Genomic DNA, 25,984 nt, shown 5'->3' with positions numbered 1-25,984 from the left:
TATACCATCTGGGAGAAGGAGCTGCTGGCCATCAAGGCGGCGTTCGAGGCTTGGAGGCATCATCTGGAGGGGGCGCGGCATCAAATTGAGGTCCGGACGGACCACAAGAATCTGGAAAGCCTGCAGACCGCTCGGAATTTGAACCAACGCCAGATCCGGTGGTCCCTCTTCTTTGCGAGGTTTGACTTCCGGGTGCGGTACATACCAAGCGGGCACAATCAGAGAGCGGATGCTCTGTCCAGGAAGCCCGAGTACACCCGAGTGGAAGACAAGCTTCCGCCCAGGACAGTGATCCCCGTCGAGTCTTTTGCTGCGGTGCGGGAGCCAGTGGATATACGGGCTCGGATCCGGGAGGCGCAGCAGCAGGAGGCGTGGGTGGCTCAGCGGAAGGAAGAGGTGGGGCCAGATTCGCCTTGGTCGGTCACGGATGGACTCCTGTATTATCGTGACCGGCTCTATGTTCCGGGAGGGCCACTCAGGGGACTCGTCCTCAGCCAGTGTCATGATAACCCGGCTGCGGGGCATTTTGGCCTGTTCAAGACTCTGAACCTGGTCTCCCGTACCTTCTGGTGGCCCCGAGTCCGACACGATGTCCAGTCTTATGTCACCTCCTGCGTCCCATGCAGGCAGACCAAGTCAGCGACAGGGGCCCCGCCTGGTTTACTGCAGCCTTTGCCAACGCCCAAGAGACCCTGGGGGGCTGTGTCCATGGACTTTTTGACAGATCTACCCCCATCCTCCGGCTTCACGACAGTGTTTGTGGTGGTGGACATGTTGACCAAGATGGCGCACTTCATCCCCTGTCGCGGCTTACCGTCAGCTCGCGCCACTAGTCGCATGTTCATCCAACAGGTGTTCCGGCTGCACGGCCTTCCCGATAGAGTCGTCTCCGATAGGGGGGCCCAGTTTACAGCCCGCTTCTGGCAGGAGTTCATGCGGGCGTTGGACATTAAGGTTTGCCTCTCGTCCGCGCATCATCCTCAGACCGACGGGGGTACCGAGAAGGTCATCGGCATCTTAGAGCAGTATCTGCGCTGCTACGTTAACCTGCAGCAGGACAATTGGGTGGACTATTTGGCCATAGCCGAGTTTGCCTTTAACAACTCGCAGCACACCTCCACGCAGATGACACCGTTCTTGGCCAACGTGGGTTATCACCCCCGGTTCTTCCCCCTTTCGCCCGTGGACTCACCGGAGCCGGCAGCGAACGAATTCATGGCGGAATTACAGGCGATCCATCGGTTGGTGCGACGGCAGCTGGAGAAGGCCAAGGCCGACTACAAGAGGTTCGCCGATCGGTCGAGAAGGGATACGCCTCCATTATCGGTGGGGGATCGGGTCTGGCTGTCCACCAGGAACCTACCATCCACTCGGCCGGCGAGGAAGCTGGACCACCGTTACCTTGGACCGTTCCCAGTCGAGGCCGTCATCAACCCGGTCGCCTATCGTTTAACTCTGCCACGTTCCCTGCGCGTGCACCCCGTCTTCCATCGGTCTTTGTTGGTCCCCGAACAACCGGCTTGTCCACTTCGCCAAGCGGAACCTCCCCCATCAGGACCTGGTGATGGCGACAGCACCCCCGAGTACGAGGTCGCCAGTATCAGGGATTCCCGCTGGCTGAAAGGTCGCTTCCAGTACCTGATCGAGTGGAAAGGGTACGGGCCGGAGGACTTCACATGGGAAGACGCGACCGCCGTTCATGCCCCTGCGTTGGTGACTGCTTTTCATGAACAATTCCCATCCCGACCGCATCCGGATCGGCAGCCCCGGGGGAAGGGCCCTGCGGTGCGGGATAGTGTTGTGACTCAGGGCCAGCCTGTGGGTCCGACAGCCGGCTCCGATGTATCGGATGACTCAGATGAGGGGGAGGAGGGAAACGAACCGGCTGATGATGGTTTGGAGGCTTTGCAGAGCCCTCAGCCGGGGACCTCTTCTCAGCTGCGTGAGCCCGAGAGTGCGGAGGAAGATGACCCACAGCTGGCCCTGTTCAAGGACGCCCGACGCAGGAGGCAGTCGAGCAGGAACAAACAAAGAAAGGCTGCGGGACTCCTCGGGAGGAGGCACAGGGAGACCACGCCCTGAGCTCTCTATAAAAGGAGTGTTTGGGGAGGGGCTGGTTGCTGAAAGCAACTTTTCCGCTTGAGAAGACAAGCTCTAGTGTTTTTGTTAACTGCGTAATAAATCTTGGCAGATGCCTTTTAGCCTTGGACGCTCTCCAGTCTCTTCTTTCTGAATAGGGGTTTGCCTTATTACAAGGCCAGAAGAGGGCTGGTTCAGAACAAAAGCAACCCTTCCGTTTGAGGATTCAAGTTCCAGTGTTTTTGTTTCTTGTTCTGTTATTTGAGTAATAAATCTTGGCAGACGCTTTCCAGCCTTAGACGGTCTCCAGTCTCTACTGTTTGAACAGGGGTTTGCCTTATTGCAAGGCCGGTAGCAGGCTGGTTCAGAACATTTCTTAACATTACAAGGTTCCTGCACTTTCTAAGCTCTGAACACACAATGGTTGGCAGCCAGTCCCCAAACTTTCACTTGTTCGTGTCCAAGCTAAGCCGCGGCAGAGAAGCAAGTTCCAGAATTCCCCAACTAGGCAGAATGTGGCCAGGCCATAAAAATCCTTTGTGCTGTTCTATAAAGAGTACTTCTCAAACTGCCCTCTGAGGGAGAGAAGGAGAAGTCAAATTCTACCTTCCATATATGGAAGGTGAGAACCTGGGATTGTGGTATCTGGTGTAAACCTGGGTAGAGACAAGTGGGGACCCCTTTATCATTGATTCAGTTTCAAAATGGCCTCATCTCATGCTGGTCACTCTCCAGCTTCCTCCTTCTGTTATATATTGAAGATGGACATTATTTAATATTTATTTGTTATGTATATGTAGGGGGTGGGTCTATACATAGGTTGTATATAGTATGTTTAGGTGTGTGTCATGTATGTGTTTCACTTTGAGAGCGGGCAACTAAATTTCATTTTTGATCTGTGCCATTGTGCCCACAGTAAAAAAAAAAGACAATAAAGGTATTCTTATCTTATCTATCTTATCTTATTCTGGGCCATGGGATTCCCATTTGCGATCCCAACTTCCCAGCTGGATTTCAACAAACAAGCAGAATGGGGGAAGCCATGAGGCTCCTGTTCCCGAAGCAAGTTCAATTGGCACAGTATTTTCAGCAGTTCCACTTTTACCTGAAATATGTGCCGGAGGGTAAGAATGTCATGGCAGACGCTCTGTCACACATGCCCCAGTACAACAGCTGATGGGAGGAGGCAGTACAGGCCATTATGTCTCCCTTCACACAATCGGCTGCTCGATTCCCGAGTGCCCTCAGGGGGACCTTTCCCCCTGCCAACCCCAGGAGTGGATAGACTGCATACGGGGGTCTGGGGGACTGTAAAAAGGGCATTAAATAAAGCAGCAGGGGCCTACAAGGCCCAAGCCAATAAGAAACAGGCTCCCCAAAAGACATTCTGGGTGGGGATATGGTGCACCTCTCTACCAAATACCTGTGCCTGAAAATACCCTGCAAAAAGCTAGGCTCAAAGTTTATAGGTCCCCTCTCGATTGTATGGGTCATGATCCCATTTGCTGTAAAACTAAAGCTGCCCTTGCGGAGGGTGCACCCAGTGTTCCATTGTAGTTTACTGAAGCCAGTGGAAGTGTCCTTCTTTTGGCCCATCATGCAGTCACCAGGTCCTGTCACACAGGACCAATACGAGATTGATGAGGTATTAGATTCTCAATTCCATCAGGGTCGCTTGCAGTACCTGGTACGGTGAAAGGGGTACCATGTTACAGACGCATCGTGGGTGGGGGGAAAGACATGAAAGCCCTACATTTACCAGAGGAATCCCCGTAAACCAGGGGGGGGGGAAAGCTGACTGAGTAAACTGCTGTAACCAATTACTAATCTCTCCTTGCCTTCCAGGTGGAGCCCTGGTAGGGTGGGGCACCTTTCTGTGCTTTGTTTTAGCTCACAAATCACAATCTCTTGGTTTTTAGCCTAGTAGTGCCTTTCCTACGAGACCAAACTGGTGCTCTCTTCATTTGTTCCTTGCAAATGCTGCTTCCAAGAGCTTGTTACCCAAACGATATCAATTAGTACAAAGTGTATTCGGGGACCCCTGTCCTCCATTAAGTTTTCCTCAAGAGGGAGGATTAGCTTTGATTGTCAACCGAGGGCAGGACTTGGGTTACTTTGGCTAAGGAAAGACAGCTAACAATCTCCCAATTGTGTTCCTTCTCCTTTCCGCAGCCCATTCTCAGCCCCTCCATCCTAGACCACCTGATCAATAACGACCGCAAGCTGCCGCCAGAGTACAATCTACCCCATACCTATGTTGAGATGCAGGTAATGGTCCACCTTATCCTTTGTGGAGCAGGGGATGGAAGTGGTTGTAGGGAATAACGGCAGCACTTTGGCTTCGGGTGAAGGCCCCGATCCGTTTGTGTTTGCTGCTGAAAGAATACGAAAGTTGGAAAACACAGGGAAAATAAGCCTCAATTATTTATATTAATTGAGGATTTTATATAAAGCAAAAAGCGATTCTTAAGAAAATGAGGATGGGGGGGAAAGAAAACAGCGTAAGAAAAAAAAGTGAAAGAAAAAAAATCCTAAACTTACGAAATACAATTAATTCCAGTCTTCCAGATATTAACAAACCTACTGTTTCCCCTCCCTTCTAACTTTTCTAGAAATTCCTTCAGCCCTTCCTTTAATTCTCATCGCATTGAATAACTAAATTTCACTTTTTTTTTAATCACAAAGTCTGTAAAAGCCTTCCAGTCATTTAAAAAAGCACCTTGTTTTCTGCCCCGTCCAAACTGGTCATTTTTGCAACTTCCACTAGTTCTGACTTGGTGGGAATTTCTACCCTTCCCCCTTTGACCACATCGTAATCCTGTCTTCCTCCTTTCTTTGCATTAGTTGTTTCAGTCTTCTTGCAGTTTTCCCTTCATTGTAAACTTGCATTTCGTTGGGTTTGGACCGTCCGTCAGTTTGCCATCCTTAAATGATTATCAGGATGTCATCAGTTTCCGAACAGAGAGATCCTTTGTTCTTGTGGGCATAGCTCCAGACCAAGAATCTTGGCATGCACCCAAAAGCCCCTTCCTGTCTTTCTGCCCGCTTACTTGAAATTTCTTTCTTTCTAGTCCCTTCAGATCGCTGCCTTCCTCTTCACCGTCTGCCATGTGGCGATTGTGGTACAAGATTGGTTTACCGACTTGAGCCTATACAGGTGAGAGATGGGTTGGAAGGAGCCCTATTGTGAACAAAGGATTGTAGTCAACTGTTTCAAGTCCAAAGTCCTTTCATAATCCATTTGCCTGCTGCCTAAGGCCAGTGTACAATCTATTCTTTTTTTAAACAAAAACTTGCTATTCTGAAACCTTGTCTATAAATGTCGCTAAATATTAACTTATCTCCTTCGTACTGTCCCGTCTCCGAACGAGGTGGTGTTGGGCTGGTAGACAGGAAGTGATGGGTGGCTAAAGTAGAAAAATGTGAAAAGGGGTGGGATTAGGAGAGGCCAAGGACCTTACCACAAGTCCCTCTCTATGGTATCCTGTGTGTGGTGGAATATAGTCTGGATTCCCAGAGGGAGGGACGGTAATCCTGAGGGCCAAGAGGCCACGAAGTTTAGATAGCTTGACTGGGAGGAAGAGGGTCAAGACGGCTCCTTCCTAGTTATTTTCAGATATTTAAACCTTTATATAAGTACTTTGATGCGGTGGCTCAGTGGGTTAGGACGCTGAGCTTGTTGATCAGAAGGTCGGCAGTTTGGCGGGTCGAATCCCGAGTGCCGCGTAACAGAGTGAGCGCCAGTTACTCGTCCCAGCTTCTGCCAACCTAGCAGTTCGAAAGCACGTAAAAAATGCAAGTAGAAAAATAGGGACCACTCCAGTGGGAAGGTAACAGCGTTCCGTGCGCCTTTGGCATCTAGTCATGCCGGCCACATGACCACAGAGACGTCCTCGGACAAGCGCTGGCTCTTCGGCTTTGAAACGGAGATGAGCACCGGCCCCTAGAGTCGGAAACGACTAGCACGCGTGTGCGGGGGAACCTTTACCTTACTTTATAAGTACTTTGGATTTAATTGCACAAATACTTTGCTTTAATTTGGCAAGCTTTCTGTCTGTAGGTGAGGAACAATAAAGGGAAACTGCTTAGAAGCAATTCTGGGTTGTCTTTCTTGCTTCTTGGGGGCCTGTGGCATCTAGTTGCTTTCTGCATATTTTTCCTTTCCTCTTGCAAGTTTGTTGTTTGCAGATTTCTAAATTCTGTCATTGTACAGAATCTTCCTATACAATAAGCTCTACCAAGAACCTTTTATTAAAGGTAAAGGTAAAGGTTCCCCCGCACATGCATGCTAGTCGTTTCTGACTCTAGGAGCCGGTGCTCATCTCCGTTTCAAAGCCGAAGAGCCAGCGCTTGTCCGAGGACGTCTCTGTGGTCATGTGGCCGGCATGACTAGATGCCAAAGGCGCACGGAACGCTGTTACCTTCCCACCGTAGTGGTCCCTATTTTTCTACTTGCATTTTTACGTGCTTTCGAACTGCTAGGTTGGCAGAGTCTGGGACGAGTAACAGGCGCTCACTCTGTTACACGGCACTTGGGATTCGTCCTGCCAAACTGCTGACCTTCTGATCGACAAGCTCAGTATCCTAACCCACTGAGCCACCGCGTCCTTAACCTTTTATTAGGAAATCAGGAAAAAAAATCTTTCTTTTTAGCTTGGCTGAGTTCTGGCTTGTGGAAGGCAAGGGTTTATATAAAGTTCTGAGCTGAGAGCACAAGGGCCCTGAACTCATGACTCTTGTGAATGGTGACTCTTTCCCCCCTCCCCCTCTCTAGTTTTTCTCCAAAACAAAGCCAAGAGAGAAAACTTCTGCCCTCGGAACCTGAAGCAGATGCACCTCGTCATTGACAAGATTATGATGCATTCACACCTGAAATACAAAGGTAAGGACTTGCTATCCAGTTTGCTTGGAGGGCCGGATGACGGTTCTGGAAGGGGAATGCAATTCAAGTGGGCAGTGGACAAAGCGAGACTCTCTTGATTCTGATAGGAGGAAAATGAGACGCTGGCATGGTTTCTGAAGGAACTAATCCAATATTAAATCTTCTTGCGTGTGAAAAACCGCCTTTGCAAAAAAAAATAAGCAGATGGTGCTGACTTTCTATGTAGAGTTTTTAGGATGGATTCGAGCAATACAGATCTTTTACAAAAGATGTGCAAGATATTTTATGAATGGACCAGCCCAGGATAGGCAACCTTGGCTCTTTTAGGACTCGTGGACTTTAGCTCTCAGAATTCCTGAGCCAGCTATGCTGGCTCAGGAATTCTGGGAGTTGAAGTCCACGAGTCCTAAAAGAGCCAAGGTTGCCTACCTCTGGACCAGCCAATATTGGAAGGGCTGTGTCTGGATCAAAGCATTCTGGCCATGGATTGGGAGCATATAATTTTGATTCAGAAGCAGATCCGGAGTATATGTTTTTTCTGGCAGAATTGTGGGATGGGAGACAGCAGGGAAAATTCAAGGCCATCTGGATTGGTGCGTGGGATCAAATGTAGAAGGAATTTGGGATCCAGAAGGTAAGGAGCTAGGTTTTCTAACTAACTGATGACCGTAGCTGTTCCTGGCAGCCATTCGATGCTCAGATGCTGTTGCACTGGATGCTGTGTAGAATCGGTCAGCTGCTAGCAGATAAAGTCCTTCGGGAAAGGGCGGTATATAAATCTAAATAAATAAATAAATAAAATAAACTTTGGAGGATGAACATGCCCACCTGAAGGCAAGCTCCTTATTCAACAGGCTCACATTCAGAGGAGTCATACGCATCACAAAGGATTAGTCCCCCCCACCCACCCCCCAAAAAAGAAAAATATATTCACTCACTAACAGAAACCTGGATTCACGTTTTTCTGGACGGCTCAGCCTGACAAAAGACAGGAAAACCTAGAAGTTCCACTTTTTTCCTACTAGGTACTCTTTCCATGCTTGAATGTAACATTTTCCCCGGCCTGCCACACAGCTACCTGGACACAGAGGTCAACCTGTTCTTACTGCCTTTCATGGATTGTGAAACAGATGATGTGCTACCCAGAGCAAGTGAGTCAAGAATTCACTTCCCAGCCTTTTCTTGCCCTTAGGTCAGAACGCAAAGCTCCTCGGTTCCCTTCTTCCAGATTGGCCCCCCTCTCCAAATAAAACATCCAGGTAGAGCAAATGTGCAAAACATTTCAAGGTGAAACATCCCAACCTCTATTCCGGTTGAAAAACAGGGCGGCCCAACCACATTCCGCAGTCGGATCACTTCAGATTCACCGTGAACCAACCCTTCTGGATGTGGGAATACGTTGACCTTGAAATGTTTTGAACACATCTTGTCCCCAAGATAAAAGATGACAAACCTGAATTTAAGATACCTATTTAATTAGAGCATCCTGACTTTGAGCAATTGCTTCCATTATGGAAGTTTGCATGGGTTTTTTTGAGCAGAACGTGTGGAGAGAAGATACTGCCTTTCCCTACTTTTACATCTAACGCAACATGCTGTTTCTCTTCGAAAGAAAGAAAATCTGAACTGAGCGTTGCATTTTACTAGGCAGGCAGAAGTGCTTAATAGACAATTTTAATGAGAAACGGGGAGGAAAAGACAAGGTTTTTTTTTTCCCTGACAGATTTCTGCTCAGCATAATACGTTGTATCATTCTGTCCCAATAAGATCCTTTATAGAATTTGGGGCTTCCATTTCTTTGAATATTGAATCAGGCAGGGATTCGTGTCCTAAGAGAAGGGGAAGCTTGCTAAAGATATGGGGATGATAGCCGTAGCTTCCATGTTCCCGTGGGATCGTGCGCAATCTTTTGGGGAGGGTTGCATTTGTTGGCTGTGCCAAAAAAGGGGAGCAAACACCCCGTCTTCCGTTTACTTTTCTACAGCCCCAGGAAGTGGCCCTCTCTTCTCCCTCCTTCCCGGATACAAAGGACACCCCAGCTTCCAGTCCCTGATTGCCAAGCTTCGGAGCCAGATGATGTCCATGTCCCGGCCTCAGCTCTCCCATACCATCCTGACGGAAAAGAACTGGTAAGCATGTGTTTAACTGCAGCTAAGGCCGGCGGGAGTGGTGGCAGCTGAGGCATCCTAGATCGGTTCATCCTTCTCCCACCTTGGAGGAAGGAGCTAATTGGCGTGCGCTAGGTCCGTGGTGGCGAACCTATGGCACATGTGCCACAGGTGGCACACAGAACCCTCTCTGGGGGCACGCACGCCGTTGCCCCACTCCTAGGCCTTCATCTGGGTTTCATAAAACCTTTTCGCTTTAGGCCTCCGCTGCTGTGTGCAAAAGAAAAAAAAAGGTTCAATCAATCAATCAATTTCAACTTCTCACGGGGAAAAAAAGATCTCACAAAGTTGGAACTGATTGAACTTTTTAGTCCCACCCAGTCTGGCGTTACCACCGCAGCCACGCCCACCCAATGGGCCACGCCCACCCAATGGGCCACACCCACCCACCCGACGATACATAAATGGGGTTTGGGTTGCAGTTTAGGCACTCGGGCTCTAAAAGGTTCGCCATCACTGCTCTAGGTCTTGCTTGCATCTGACACCACAGGCTTTGCCAGTGAAGGTCCGCACCATACTGGAGAACTTTGACCACGTGGACATTGGCCTGAACTTTGACCTTTTTCCTCCCCTCAGGTTCCACTATGCAGCCCGCATCTGGGATGGCGTCAAGAAGTCCTCTGCTCTCTCCGAGTATAGTCGGCTGTTGGCGTGAGCACACCGTCTCCATACTGGAACCGTTGAGAGGCAGCTCCAGCCCTGAGCTGGAGCAGACCAGGCTATCTGCCCCCTCATGCCAAGGCACATGCCAAGGATGATGGGTCCCGCACAGAGAGGGGAGCTGCACTCCTTGGGTGGTGCCAGGCAGGCTATAAGAGGAAAAACGCAGGGGTGGCTTTGCAGGGTCCCTAGAAGGACGGCCATTCTGCCTCCTGCTCAAAATGGATCTTGGGATCTGGCCTAGACCGGGAGGGCTTCTCCTGTACTAAAAGGCCATTCCAGACCTGCCAGGCCCTTTGAACAAGGAAGCGTTCAAAGACCATCTCCACTCTCCTTAGTGGGAGGGGACAGTGGGACTCTGCTGCACTGGAATAGCAGGTGAGGCCAAAGGTTGATGGGAAGTTAGTGCCGTTTGTGTAGTCACAGGGTCTCCACCCTCCTTCGGTGTGTTATTCATAGAAGCTTTCCTTTTGTGGGGCATGTATCTTGCCTCTTATCTCTCTCTCCCAGCCTTTGTCCCTTCCCCGTTTGGCCCCGTTTTTCCCCGTCTGCTGATGCAAACTGGACAGACCTCTCCTTTTTGCATGGATGGTTATTCTTGTTTAATAAACTTGTAGAAGCCACTTCAGTTTTGGTGGAATTTTTCACACACACACACACACACATACACACACACACACACACACACACACACACACAGAGCTGTCTTACCACCTGTACTTGACAAGTGCAGGAATTTCCTTTTCATTCAAACTTGCTGTTCTTAAAAACTGTGTTTGCTGTTGAAAGGAAAATAATCTTCCTTGGGACTTAAAAAGTAAATAAGCTAGCTTGCTCATATTAGAAGTGAAAGAGCAACTTTTGAATGCTCCGTTGTCCTTCTACACAGGTTCATAAAACGTGCAACTCTCCCAACCGTTCACAGAAAAACGCATTTGCTTTTATTCATTTTATTTCATTCATTTTAAGAAATTTGTTTGGCCGCCCAAACACTCGCACAAAGGTGGCTGAACGGCATGTATCAACATAGTAGAAAAAGTGTTTTGATTGATAACGTAGCATGAAGTCATTGGCTCCCAGCAGTCACACAGATTTTTCTCTACGATGGATCTGTCTCCAGTCCGATCTTTCAGGTCAGCCAACAGCGCCCTCATCACCACTATAACTGAATCTATCCACCTCACTGAGGATCTCTTTCCTTCAACTTTTCCCAGCGTTGGAGCCTTCTCCAGAGAATAATAGAAGAATAATAAGAGTTGGAAGGAAGCTTGGAGGCCTTTTAGTCCAACCTCCTGCCATTCCAGACAAGTGGCTGCACAGTCTCTTCTTAAAAGCCTCCAGTGATGGAGCACCCAACAACTTCTGGAGGCAAGCTGTTCCACTGGTTAATTGTCCTCACCGTTAGGAAGTTTCTCCTTAGTTCTAGGCTGTTTCTCTCTCTCTCTAATATGCTAATAAGAATAATTTGCATAATGTGTCCAAAGTAGGATAATTTGAGACTGGTCATTTTAGCCTTGAGTAAGAACTGTCACAGGGAATGCCGTAGCTTGCACAATTCTGATCTTTGTAGGTGTAGACACGAGTAACTTCCAACAGCTTCATGGCTGTTCTCTTGGGTCAGGGGTAGGCAACCTTGGCTCTTTTATGACTCGTGGACTTCAGCTCCCAGAATTCCTGAGCCAGCCATGCTGAGGGGAAAGGGAGAGGTTTCCAAGCTGAGCCATGCTGGCTCAGGAATTCTGGGAGTTGAAGTCCACCAGTCATAAAAGAGCCAAGTTTGTCTACCCCTGTCCTGGGTGGTCGCCTATGGCCTGTTTCTTTTTTCTTTTTTTTATTAAAAGAGTTTTACAAAAACAAAATTTTACAATATATCCCCAAATCCCTCCCACCCCAAACCCACCCACTTCCCCCCCCCCACTTCCCAGAGCTAAATACAGGATTATAGTTACAATAATCATATTCTAAATAAAAATTATGCATAATATACAATTAACCAAATTCATAATGTGCTTTAACTCCCCTTTAACATAACTACAAACAAAGTACCAATAACAATATCCCACTAAAATCTACTCATAAGCTAAATGGAACTTTTTAGTCCCATATTTGTTCTGAATATAATTTATCCATCTCCTCCAAACTGAAATATATCTTTCCTGTGAATGATCTTTTAAATAAGCAGAAATCTTAGACATTTCTGCAAGATTCGAAACTTTAAACACCCATTCTTCTATAGTGGGCAAACTATCCTTCTTCCAATATTGTCCCACCAGTAACCGTGCTGCTGTTATCATATTCAACATCAAATTAGTTTCTTTAACATCACAATCTACAACAATACCCAATAAAAACAATTGCGGAGAAAACTTTATCTTTCTCTTAAAAATCTTTTGAATGTTCCACCAAATTTTGATCCAAAAAGCTTTTATGTTTCTACAAGTCCACCACATGTGAAAATAGGTGGCTTCTGAACTACCACATCTCCAACATTTAGACTGTAAATTAGGATACATGTTGGACAACTTCTTGGGATCCAGATGCCATCTATAAAACATTTTATAAAAATTTTCTCTTAAGTTTTGAGCCTGAGTAAATTTAACATTTCTGACCCAAATTATCTCCCAGGTGTCCAACGAGATTGGTTCCTGAATATTTTGTGCCCACTTTATCATACAGTCTTTAACCAATTCCGTTTCCGAATCCAATTCAATTAAAGCATTATATATCCTCTTTATATGTGCACAATTTAAATCTCTAATTTGTTTTACTAAATTTTGATCTGTAATTGTGATGCCAACCTTTTGATCTAACTTCCACCTAGCTTTCAATTGGGTATATTGAAACCAAGAGTAACTTATATTTTCTTGTCTTAACTCCTCTAATGATTTAAGTTGCCAATCATTCCCTTGCAATCTAAGTAATTCCTTGTAGGAAACCATATCCATACTCACTCCCATAGATACACCCTCTATCGCGTGTCCAGGAATTCCCCAAATCGGTATTTTATAATTTAACTTATAATAATAATAATACTTTTTAATACTTTTTAATACTTTTTCCAGACACGCAATAACAGGCCTGTTTCTTGACTGCTTGTGGCTTTATTGTTGAATATCTGAGAGAAGCATTAAAATTCATGATCATCTTGAAACAATTCTTTCAACCTGAGGGCCATCCGGGTTTTAGGAAATCTAAAAGATTATTGGTACCAATCTGCAATTTAATAAATTAACTCAGCTTCAATTAAAACCAACTAGGACAATAAGGAAGTCTAATTTTACAATTTAAAAAACAGATCATTGCAAGAAGGCCTTTGGTCGATGAAAATGAAGGTGTTATCCATTCAATCAGGTCCAACCCTTGGCGATTCTATGGGCCAGGTTTCTCCACATCTGATCTAGCACTATTTGGAGTTTCTCTATGTCCTAACTCAGCCCTCGATCATTTGGTCAGTTAAAGAACGTGTCAGATATAGGAAATCCTAAATACAGGACAATTTGTGCTTTCCAAATTCAAACCAACTGCTTATTTGTCTTTTCCCCCAAAGAACACTGGGAAGCATAGTTTTGCAGTGGTGGCATAATTATATCCTGGAATCCACCATACTCACTCTTTTTATATCTTGCGATAAATGGAAATAAAGTAGCCCACCTCTCGGCTATCATAAAAAAAATTAAATTATTGCAAAAGGCGAAGTTTTGTGCTTGTCTCTTTTCCCCTCTTCTAGTTGGTGAATTTAGTTAATGGGCTTGTGAAAATACAAAGTGTTTTGATTCAGTACAATTAACACTAATTGAGCGCACATTCCCAACCTGTTCCTCAAGGTCTGAATTCCTTTAGACCTCAGAATCAAAAGCCTTGATGAAAACGTCATGAGCATCTTTGGCCACTTCATCCAGGCAGCTCCTGAGCATGTAGTAGGTGGTAGCAAAGGAGATCCCTCCAGCTGCCACGGAACCAAATATGGGTACCATGCTGACGAAGAACTCCGTATACATTAGTGCTCCACCGCCAGCTTTGGTGAGCAGCTTTAGAACTAAGTCTCTGGAGATCTCTTTAGCTAAGGGTGACTTGATTACCTCTTTGATCTCCTCCACAGGCTTGTTGGCCTTCTTAGCCAACCTGGTGAGAGACTCCCCATCCAGACCAAAACTGTGGAGGTATTTTGAGAGGTGTTTGATCAGGATGGTTACATCACAGGTTACGCCGAGGCCTGGAATAGGCACAGCAGCCGCTCCAGCGGAGACGATAGCCAGCTTCCAGATCTCTTTTTCTAAAGCCATCTTCTTTTTCTGCAGGATGCTTAGAGAGATGTTTGGCAAGGCCAGGAGAAAAGCGTGTCTCTTATGGCTTGGCAGTTCCTTTCCCAAGGTTTCTTCCAGGATCCTGAAGTCATATTTATCTAACTCCCAGTTGGAGAGAAGGAACACTCTGTAATCGGGCATTTTCTTGTCCTTTAAGTGCGCCTGGCAATTTTCTCGTATCTGCCCCAGTATAGCCTCCTCATTGTAAGCTTGCGGCCGGCGTTTTCTGCTGGCCTCCAAATCTGCATCCACTTTGGAGCGCACAAAATAGAAATACTTCCCCTGGCGACGGATTTCCTGTGCCAGCCGGACATGGTTGTCCTTGAAGCGATCTGAGGCAATAAGGATGAAGAAGTCGTAGCGGGAGAAGTGAACCTGCTCCAGGTAAGGTTTGGTGCAGAATGTTGGCGTTCCAATTCCAGGCAGATCCCACAGAGTGACATTGCGGTACTTGGGGTGTGGGTAAGGTGTGGGCTTCTCTGTGGTCTCCACTACCCCAGTGGGGGCAGAAGCAGCTTCGTCATCTCCTAACCCTCGGATGGCATTGACAAAGGAGGACTTCCCTGAGCCAGATTCTCCAGTGACTGCTATGTTCAAGCGAGCGTTCTCCAGGACCTGAAGGTTTTCCATAACCTTGGAAACGGCTCGGTCCATTCTCCCTTCTTCCAGAGCATCCTTAATCTCTTTAATCTCTTCATCGTCTTTGAAAAGATCATCCTGCTCATTGGGTGGTATGAACTGATCCTGCCTTGCCATAACAAAGCCTAGGAGAAAAGGAGAGGAAAGAAGGACAATGCAGGTGGACCTCAACATACGACCACAACATTGCTGCTATTAAGCAAGACATTTAAGTGAGTTTTGCTCCATTTTACGACCTTCCTTGCCGCAGTTGTTCAGTGAAGCACTGCAGTTAATCAGTTAGCAACCCAGTTGTTAAGCGAATCGGGCTTCCCCATTGACTTTGCTTGTCAGAAGGTCGCAAAAGGGGAATCACATGACCCCCCCCCCAGGACGCTGCAACCATCATAAATATCAACCTGTTGCCAAGCCTCTGAATTTTGATCACACGATGATGGGGATACTGCAAAGATTGTAACTGTGAAAAAAGGTCCTAAATCACTTTTTTCAATGCCGTTGCAACTTTGAATGGTCACTAAATGAACTGTTAGTTCACATATCACGCTAAGTCTTGCATTGTTTGATTTAGCTGATAACCGGGACAATGACTGAAATTTTGTCGAAACTTCTGTGGACTCTTTCCACTGAATTGTGCTTCTTTGGCTACCTCATCAGCCTTTTGCACCTCTCTCTCTCTCCCTCTCCCTCCCTCTCCCTCTCCCTCTCCCTCTCTCTCTCTCTCTCTCTCTCTCTCTCTCTCTCTCTCTCTCTCTCTCTCTCTCTCTCTCTCTCTCTCTCTCTCTCTCTCTCTCTCTCTCACCTCCCTCGCAGAGTTGTTGTAGGAAAAAGGAGGAGGAACGAAGCATTAAGCTTGAGCTGCTGAACTAAAGGCAGAATAATAAAGGCTCCTTTCCTCTCCCCCCCCCCCCCCCGCAGCCTCAATTCTCTGACCCAAGGAAACTTGTTTCTTTTAAGCTTGCAACATTCCCCCCCCCCGCTTGTCCCCCATTTGCCTCTGCAACCCACAGGCAGATTTCTTTGGCCCCATCCCTCTGCATCCCTTCCCCATTTTCTCCCTCTCCTCTAAACTGATCCAGTCGCTAAACAAGGACTAACAATAATAATAATAATAATAATAATAATAATAATAATAATAATAATAATAATAATAATAATAATAATAATAAGTTGGAAGGGACCTTGGAGGTCATCTAGTCCAACCCCTTGCTCAGGCAGGAAATCCTATACCATCTCAGATAAATGGCTGTGCAGTCTCTTCTTAAAAACTTCCAGTGTTGGAGCATTCACCGCCTCTGGAGGGAGGTTGTTCCACTGGTTAATTGTTCTCACTGTCAGGAAGTTTCTCCTTAGTTCTAGGCTGCTTCTCTCCTTGACTAGTTTCCATCCGTTGCTTCTTCTCCTGCTTTCAGGTGCTTTGGAGAATAGCTTGACTCCCTCTTCTTTGGGGCAGGCCCTGAGAGATTGGAAGACTGCAATCATGTCCCCCCTCGTCCTTCTCTTCATTAAACTACACATCCCCAATTCCAGCCACCGTTCCTTATACGTTTTAGCCTCCAGTCCCCTAATCGTCTTTGTTGCTCTTCTCTGTACCCTTTCTAGAGTCTCGACATCTTTTTTTTACACGGTAGCGACCAAAAATGGATGCAGTATTCCAAGTGTGGCCTTACCAAGGCGTTGCAAAGCGCTATTAATACTTTTACACTTGGATGTAGAGGGTTTTAGTGTTAGTCATTCACTTTTACACGGTCAGGAAGGCCTGGAAACCTCTGTCCCAAAGAGTCAGCATCCCCCGCCCCCATAAGTTTGGCCAAGAGCGGGGGCAAGCTCCGTGGCGGCGGCCCCACCATCGGAGCTTGCTGGGATGCGCTTTCCCAGCCGCGCGTTACCGCTGGCGCTGACTTTTACCTGGCGCCGGAGAGCTCGGGAGCCGAAGCGCTTTCTCGTCGCGACAACTTCGGAGCTGCCTTTCCTGCTTCTCGCCTCTGGACGCTCGTCTGAATTCGGCCAGAGGTTTTATGCGCTGGCGCTGCTGCCCCCGCCTGGAAGGAACTCGTGCGTGGGAAGCCCAGGCGCTCCCCAGCCGAAGGGCGGACAGCTCCCCGGAATTTTGGGCGTTTGGCACGAATCTGGGATGGAAAGGGAGAGAGAGAGAGAGGGAGAGAGAGGGAGGAGGGGAAAAGAGAGAAGACAAAGAAGAGGAAAAACAGAGAGAAAGAGAAGAGAGAAAGACGAAAAAAAAGGGGGGAGGGAAGAGAGAGGGAAACAAAGAGAGAGGAGAAAGAAGAGAGGAAAAACAGAGCGAGAGAAACAGAAGAGAGAGAGAAGGGAAAGAGAGAGACAAAGAGAAAGAGAGGGCAAAGAAGAGAAAGGAGAAACAGCGAGAGAAAGAGGAGAGAGAGAGAGAGAGAGGGAGAGAGAGAGAGAGAGAGAGAGAGAGAGAGAGAGAGAGAGAGAGAGAGAGAGAGAAAGAAAAAGAGAAAATAGAGGACATTAAACATTATGCCCTTAAAATTAATACATATTACAATTAAAACTATTTATAAAAACCCAACCCCATCCCATCAGACCAGGCCAGCTTGTTCGAAAAAGAAAGTTTTGAGATCGCACCGGAAGGAGCGAAGGTCGGGGGCCATCTACCCCTCTCTGGAAATGTAATGAAATCTAAGTGTTTCTACGCAATGCATTATATTAAATGGATAAAAATAATGTGGTTTAAAACCGATAGTGCGTGGGGTTTTCCCCCCCTTCTTATCTGCCCCCCCCACAGTAAAATCTGGAAAGAATTAGACCCTTCTGGCAACGCCACTTTCCTTCTCAAGCAGGCATTGGATTATGCGAAACTTCCCCCCCCCCGGGAGGGGGGGACTCTGGGTTGCTGGATGACACTCAGCCAAGTGATATAGGTTGCTTCTCTGTAAAGTAGGAGGGAGGGAGGGAAGGAGGAAGGGCAGTTGAGGTGATGCATTGCAAGGAGATTGAAACCTACTACAGAGGCAACAATTTGGGGCTCCGTGTGCAGGTGAGATCAGGCTGTTGACCTGGTTGTTGACCTGGTTGTTGTTGAATGAGGGGAAGGGATAAGGGGCTTTTTTCTCTGGAAGATTTTTCCAGGTTGCCTTTATTTGCACACTTTGTCTTAAAGTTGCCAAGTTGGAAGACCCCTGTCTGACGTGGATGTGCTGAACGTATTTTAAAAAATGGCTACCATGTGGATTTATCCCGTTCTCTTGCCTCCCAATCTAATAGAAATTTCCTATGAAATGGCTGAAAAGGGACGTGCTGGCTCAGTGGGTTAGGATGCTGAGCTTGTCGATCAGAAGGTCGGCAGTTTGGAGGGTCGAATCCCGAGTGCCGCGTAACAGAGTGAGCGCCTGTTACTCGTCCCAGCTTCTGCCAACCTAGCAGTTCGAAAGCACGTAGAAAAGCAGGGGCCACTACGGAGGGAAGGTAACAGTGTTCCATGTGCTTTTGGCGTCCAGTCATGCTGACCACATAACCACGGAGATGTCCTCGGACAAGCGCTGGCTCTTTGGCTCTTTGGCTTTGAAACGGAGATGAGCACCGGCCCCTAGAGTCGTAAACGACTAGCACGCATGTGCGGGGGAACCTTTACCTTATGAAATGGCTGAAGCTTACATGACGAATGTATGAAGATACAATACTAATTAAACTTACATTATTCCAAACTTGACAGTTCAAGCTCGCTTCCCTTTTCATTCCCTTTTCTTACAGTAAACTACATTTCTGTTTAGGAGATGACCGCCTCAAGTGTTTCGTTCAGTTTCTATTCTCTTTAAATGATGATGTGGCAGTTTCTATTCTCTTTAAACGATGACACGGTTTCTAAACAAACTGATCGGTTGAACCTTTTTGTGATCAAACAAACAGTTTTGTAATTCAACAATGACCCGTTCCAGGAACCTGACACTGTACCTAAAATAGGCTTCCTTGTACCAGTGGAATATGCACAGGAGGGTTATTTGACGGATTGTGTTTACTGGCAACAACTTTGTGTACAGAATGATTAATATTAATTTATGAAGGCCATACTGTGCCAGTGTGGTAACGAAGCAAACAAAAGGGTCAGGCTATCCACAGCAACTATTCTTAGAAGAAATACAGCTGTTAAAAATTATTAAAATGATGATTACAACTGTTGAAAATGACCCCTGTAGCATTAAATCAGAAGTCTTAGACAATATAAGACCTGAAAAATCAAGTGTGCTCACTGTTGAAAACTCTGCAAAGGGCTGTTTCAATATTGTTTAGGCAATATAGGGAGGGTTGGTTGACACAAGGACTTTACTACTACTACTACTACTACTACTACTACTACTACTACTACTACTATAGGAGCCTTGGTGGAGCAGTGGGCTAATGCCTCCTTAAGTAACACCAGCTGCCTGCAATTAGTGCAGGTTCGCATCCCACCAGGCTCAAGGTTGACTCAGCCTTCCATCCTTCCGAGGTGGGTAAAATGAGGACCCAGATTGTTGGGGGCAATAAGCTGACTTTGTAATAATGCCGCTTGGGGGGGGCGAAAGCCCTAATAAGCAGGCATATACATAGAACGAAGGCTATTGCTAAGCACATTGATTTGTGCTTCTTAGATTGTAAGCCGCCCTGAGTCTTCGGAGAAGGGCGGGATATAAATGGGATTAAAAAATATTATTATTATTATTATTATTATTATTATTATTATTATTATTATTATTATTATTATTATTATTATTCCTATTCCTGCCAACAGCAAGAATGGTAGCCAAGATTTAAAAAAACCATAGGCATGTATTCATCCCTTCCTTTCAATGACTTACCATGCTAAATCTCTTCCACAGAAGGCAGGTGGCTAATAATAATAATAATAATAATAATAATAATAATAATAATAATAATAATAATAATAATAGTAGTAGTAGTAGTAGTAAATACTAGAGCACTATTTGAACACTGTTGGCATTGACAAAATCACCATCAGTCAATTGCAGAAGGCAGTTTTATTCGTAACAGTTGACATCCTATGATAATAGCTTTAACACTATCAAACGGCAACATCTGCCTATCCCAAGTCCTTGAACAGAACTCTATAGTTGGATAAAAATGCCAACTCCAGTCTAAACATCTGGCTGACTGTGCAACAAACCATAATAATTGAATAATTGAAGGCCAACAGTGGCTAAATAACTCGTAGCTGTGACTTCACATTTTTGTGAATAGATAATACTTTACTGATTAATCTTTATTATAATTACATTTTTTACAATGGCATGTCAATGGTGTACTGTATTGGAAGATCTGCAAGAAATTCCATTTGACTGCAAGCAGGAACTGATGGGAATCACTAAATAGATACAGTAATAGAAAATGAAGAGTATTTTGGAACTTTAAAATTAAAATAGACAAGACTTGGCCACATCACAAGCCAGACTTAACAAGAAAAAAAAATCTGCATAGTGGATTTCGCAATATCTGGAAACAGCAGAATAGAAGAGCAAAAACTGGAAAAAAAATTATCACAAAATATAAAGACCTGCAAATAGAAATAAAATGATTGTGGCAAAAATAGCAAAGATAGTACCAATAGTAATTGGTGCTATGGGTGCAATTCTAAAATATCTGCATCCCTTGAACACAGTTGGCACTGACACAATCACCACCAGTCAATTGCAAAAGGCAGCTTTACTAGGAACAGCTTACATCAGTCCTTGGAAGTACTTGATAGGTGGATAAAAATGCCTATCCACTCTAAACATTTAGCTGATTATGCAACCAACTATAATGCTAATACTTTATAGATCAACCATTAGCAAATATCAGAGTACGAAATACAAAAGAACAGTAATAGGACCCTATGTTTGAAAGTACAATAAAGGGCATAAATAAAATAAAACAGAAATCGTATTTCTGTGCCACCACTACAATTTATACCAATCCGATCCACATGTGCACTTCTCAATTATTCTGTTTTGTTCAGATAAAAGGCCATATTATATGTAATTTTTGATCCACTGGAGAGAGGGGAATTGTAGAATAATTTTTTTTTCTGACAAGATAGAAGCATTATAACTACCGGTATGTGCATTGTGAGTTTTCCTATCATAAAATCTATATTTCATCTAATATAATTCAGCATTGCAAAATTTTGTTCTAGCCAAGAACTGAACTTGGTCTTTGAATGACATATTGGAGGCTCCTAGGCTATGAAATACAAGTGTTTTTTTTTAAAAAAAAACACCCTATATTTTGTCTATTAAATTAGATTAAAACTAAAACTATTAATGGGGGTTCCCCTCGGGTAATGGATTTAGTAATCCCTCCCCCCATCTGTCATATTAAAAAATGTAATCATATTTGCTCAGCACTGGAAAAATGAAGAAACACCATTGGATGAAGAGAGAATCAAGAAAATACTGGACTGTGGCTGAAATGGATAGGCTTACATTGAGAATCAAAGAAAAAGAAGACACAGAATATTTTCAAACATGGAATTTATTTTATCAGTGGCTGGAAAAACAGGATAGAGAGTAAGAACCTAACTTGTATTACTAAGCAAAACAAATCAATCCAGACAACCTGTTGCTCATTAAGCACTAATGAATTATAATAATAGAAAATTAATAAAATATTATAAAAAATGTCATCCTTATTCCTAAAAAACCCTCCCAATTTGCAGTAGTTTTTGGATCTGCATCCAAGGATTTAGAAGCTGATTTTTTTTAAAAATAAAAATAAAAAAATTGCTATGCCAATGATCATTTATGGGCTTTCAGGTCTGTCTTGTTCGGTTTGATTGCTGCATTTAGAATATTCTCGGTATCTTTCTTGACATCTGATGGAAGTTTCTTCAGGGTGAAGAAAGAGGAAATAAGTGAAATTACGACTGACAAGATGCAGCCGATGATGGGGAACTGTTTCCAATAGAAATATTCTACAATCATCACTGAGGATGCCAGAGAATCTGGCAGCTTTTGTAAAATCATTTTCTTTTTGGATTGGGAGGTCATAATGGATTTCAGATCTGGGAGGACCACTTTAATGAACTTAGCAAGTTCGGAGAGAGACGCATCATCCACACCAAATTGATGGCAGCACCAGGAACCAAACATTATCAAGATGACAAGGCCCCCTAAGAATGCAATTCCTGGGATGGGGATCCCAGCTATCAATCCAGAGAGAACGGTGAGAAACCAGCCTTTTCTTTTAATTTTGCCTACCTTTGCCTCCAAAACAGGAGAAAGGCTGACGAGAATCTTCTTCCACTGGAGATAGCTCTTCAAGCTTTCCCGTAGAGAGGGGAAATCAAAGCGCTTGGGCTCCTTGTTGGAAACCGCAAAGATCTGAGGTTCTTTCACTCCTTTATTTCTCAAAGTCTCCTTGAAGGAATCGGTCACCAGCAAGAGACTCTCCTCACCATCCTCAAACGGTTGTTGCTTCTTAGCTTCCTCCAGTTGCAGGTCTGCCTTAGTTTGAACCAGAGAAAACTCTTTGTCCATTTTGTGGATCTTAAGTGCAAGGTGCAAATGAGTCGCCTGGGAAATCTTGGGGTCTACAATGATGAAGTAATGGAAATTCTCTAAGTCTACCTCCTTGCTGTCGGCGTCTTCAGCCCGAAGTAGTTTTTTGTTCCATGTGATCTCTGAAAAATTGATCTGATGAAATTCTGCACTTGTGTGATCTGGGACGACTGTTTTTGTTGCCCTATCCACGGCATCTGCATCTGGCTCATCCAGATGTGGACTCTGCACGGTGTTAATGAAGGAGGACTTCCCAGTGTCTGGCTCGCCTATTACAGCAACGTCGAGTGGAAAATCTGCAAAAGACTCGCTTGGTTGGTCCAGAATTTGAGAGACGGCCTCAGTAAGTTTCCCTTCAGAAATAGCTGCCTCAATTTTTTCCCTACTTGAGGATCCAAATGTACCATAGTCATGCCCAGAACTACAAAAAGGAGGAAAGTGAGAAGGTTGTAAACCTCAACCATTTCTATTATTTGGAGCAGAACCATTTGCAGGCGACTCAGAAGAGTTAAGATGGCGGCCACAATCACACCGTCAAAGACTTGGCCGCTTTTTATATGCATTGCCTGGGCTAAGCCCGGTAAAAAAGGGGGCAGGGCTTTGATCACGTGATTGCTGTCGCCACCTTGACCTTCTGAACCTCTCCTGAGGATGGAGGCTCTTGGCTTTGTGATGTTATATAGGTCATGGTTGCCCAACCTTTTGGCTTGCCTGGGCTGCATTGAGTGAAGAGGAATTGTCTTGGGGTGTATATAATATATATAATGTAGTTAATGTATGTAAATATCAAACTTCCTTTATTTTTTTAATATTTTTCATTATCTTGTGGGGCCACGTTACTAGCTGACCAGGGCTGCATGTGACCCATGGGTGTGGGTTGGACACACCTATTATGGATTATCCTGACTTTGTACTGTATGTAACCTTTAAAATGTTTGGTAGCTTCTTAAGGAAAATGTACTATAGTAAAAATATTGTACTGTATATGCATTAATACAATATTAACATCTCTCTCTCTCCGTCGCTCTCTCTCTCTCTCTCTCTCTCTCTCTCTCTCTCTCTCTCTCTCTCTCTCTCATCTATCTAATGAACTGTCTACATCTGTCTATCCATCTCTGCCTTCAATCTTCCTCTCCTTTCTCTTTCTATTTTCACTCTCTATATATCATCTCTCCATCATCTCTCTATTGAGCCTTGGTGGAGCAGTGGGCTAATGCCAGTAACACCAGCTGCCTGCAATTAGTGCAGGTTCGCATCCCACCAGGCTCAAGGTTGACTCAGCCTTCCATCCTTCCGAGGTGGGTAAAATGAGGACCCAGATTGTTGGGGGCAATTAAGCTGACTTTGTAATAATGCCGCTTGGGGTGTGTGTGAAAGCCCTAACAAGCAGGCATATACATAGAATGAAGGCTACTGCTAAGCTTGTAAGCCGCCCTGAGTCTTCGGAGAAGGGCGGGATATAAATGTAATAAAAAATAAAAAAAAATATTTATCATCTCTCTCTCTCTTTATTATCTATCTATCTATCTATCTATCTATCTATCTATCTATCTATCTATCTATCTATCTATCTATCTATCTATCTATCTATCTATCTACCTACCTACCTACCTACCTACCTACCTACCTACCTACCTACCTACCCACCTATCTACTATGGTCCTTCAATCAATCTATCATTTATTTAAGTATCTATTGTTTATTTATAACCACTGATCTCAAACAATTGAAACTTTGGGACACACAACAACTGACTAATAATGTAGTTAAAAACAACAACAAACATTAATAGGCAGTTGGGAGCCTAAATGCCTATTGCGCCACTCCAGGTGGGAATTTCTATCAACCTGGCCAAAGGAAGCTCTATAAGTAAGCAAGCAAGTCTGGAAATAAGTCAAAAACTCAGAGTTATCCTTTACCTGCTCCCAGGTAGATTATTCTGGTCATTTTCAGCCATGGTCTTTTTTCTTTTCTTTTCCTTCTGCTCTTTTCCTTTGCTTTCTTTTCTGCCTTCTATCCAAAGTGTTGTCTTCTTTCTCCTCTCTCAGTTCAAGCTGTTTCTGCAGAAATTAAAAGGGCAGCAAGAGCCAGAGACAATACAAGGAGGTTCTTTAGTTTGATGAGAGATTGTACAAGTACATTAAAGCATTATTTGTCCATTGGAAAACTGAAACATTTTTTCCCCACTGAAATGCCATCAGATCCGAACAGATTACATTTGTGTCTGACTTGTTTTCTCTCCAAGGATGCTCAGAAAACCCTCACGATTCCTCAGGCACCTGAGGAGAACCATTTTAATAGGCCCATCATCTTTGCTAAGATCTAGAGTGCCTACAACTTGAAACAAAAAAATGATCCAACACAAGAAAAGAGAGATAGCCATGTCTTCTGTTTCTAGGTCAAGAATCACCAGCTCTGAATCAGAGCTAAAATTACCTGGGTCAAGCCCATGGGTTACATGGAGCCCATGGGATCCTATGTAAAATTGGACCCAATTCCAAGATGTGAAGTCTCTCAAAACCAGAAGGCTTATGGAAGCCCCCCACAACCAGCTCTGAGAACTTGAGGTCCACTGCAGTGATACACACCAGCCACAGCCCAGGTTTCTCCGCATAATCCAGATTTACACACGCTTACATACCTACCTCCAGGGCACACTTACTGGTCATTGATGGGGTGTCCCAAACGGTCTCAACTACAAATACTCTCCAGTCCTCGCATCTTGGCTGATGTAAGACTTCAACTCTGGATGGGCAGGTTTCTTGGTGTTTTTTTCTTCTTCTTCTGAAATTACCAAGAAAGTCTTGCAAGATTGTGTGTGTGTGTGTGTGTGTGTGTGTGTGTGTGTGTGTGAAGAGAGATACCTGAGCTCTTGCACAAAGCTGTGATAACTAAAAACAGTTGATGATCTTTACCCAATAGAACATTTGGTTACTCAAGTCTTCCTTTCTCCACCTCTCACTATTTTTTCCTTTCATTTCTCAACTTCCCCCTTTCTTATATAAAGAGATATATCACAATTGTACACTGCCAGAGTCACCTTGTGTGAAATGGACAGATATGTAAATACCAATAGCACTTAGACTTATAGATCACCCCATAGTGCTTTACAGCACACACTGAGCAGTATACAATGTCAGCATATTGCCCCCAACAATCTGGGTCCTCATTTTATGTGACTAATAAGTGAATAAGTCAATAAAATATGTGTTTTCCTTTGTCCTTTTACTCCAAGCTGTCATACTTTTCCATAGCATCAACATCAGTCTTTCTGAATCACATTCCTTTTCTCTTTCCCCCATTTTGTAATTTTACCATTTTGACTTCTCCATTGTTAATTTTTATTTTAAATCTGGTCCATTCTCTTGATTTTTTTACTCTGTTTTGCCTCACTGACTGATATGGAACTTATAGATCAGTGTTTCTCAACCTTGGCTACTTCCAGATGTGTGGACTTCAACACCCAGAATTCCCCAGTCAGCAAGCCTGCCCGGGGAATTCTGGGAACTGAAGTCCACCCATCCTAATTTGGCTACGGTTGAGAAACACTTTAATATAGACCAATCTGTCAGTTGAGAATTCCTCCAGATACCCATTTTTCTAGTCTGAAATTTGCTTCATCATATGTTCATATTTGGGAATATTAAGAATTTGCATTAAAATCTATCTATATTGTTCAAATTTCTGTTCACATGTAGTGCTCAAAGACAAACCTAAGAGCTACCCTATGTAGTTTAA

General features: G+C 44.7%; 2 protein-coding genes across 2 annotated transcripts; one reads left to right on the top strand and one right to left on the bottom strand.

Annotated features, from left to right (window-relative positions):
• Positions 1-3,676: 3,676 nt before the first annotated feature.
• On the top strand, positions 3,677-10,412 carry LOC308671860 (nonsense-mediated mRNA decay factor SMG9-like; the record flags this gene model as incomplete). Its single annotated transcript, XM_081334343.1, has 7 exons — positions 3,677-3,766; positions 4,177-4,347; positions 5,151-5,236; positions 6,828-6,961; positions 7,987-8,112; positions 8,946-9,090; positions 9,706-10,412. 7 exons carry the CDS (start codon positions 3,677-3,679, stop codon positions 9,782-9,784), a joined length of 831 nt encoding a protein of 276 aa, XP_081190469.1. The 3' UTR covers positions 9,785-10,412.
• A 314-nt stretch (positions 10,413-10,726) lies between these two features.
• Positions 10,727-17,617, bottom strand: LOC308672287 (interferon-inducible GTPase 5-like). The gene is made up of 2 exons (XM_081335073.1): positions 16,638-17,617; positions 10,727-14,857 (listed from the first exon to the last, which is right to left on the bottom strand). The coding sequence occupies exons 1-2, from the start codon at positions 17,221-17,223 to the stop codon at positions 13,626-13,628; spliced, it is 1,818 nt and encodes a 605-aa protein (XP_081191199.1). The 5' UTR covers positions 17,224-17,617; the 3' UTR covers positions 10,727-13,625.
• Between the last annotated feature and the right edge of the window lie 8,367 nt (positions 17,618-25,984).

The sequence above is a fragment of the Vipera berus genome, assembly GCF_964194415.1.
Source record: "Vipera berus genome assembly, chromosome: 9".
NCBI classification, from domain to species: domain Eukaryota; kingdom Metazoa; phylum Chordata; class Lepidosauria; order Squamata; family Viperidae; genus Vipera; species Vipera berus.
The sequence above is the reverse complement of the archived record's forward strand: the minus strand, read 5'-3'. Positions and strand labels throughout refer to the sequence as shown.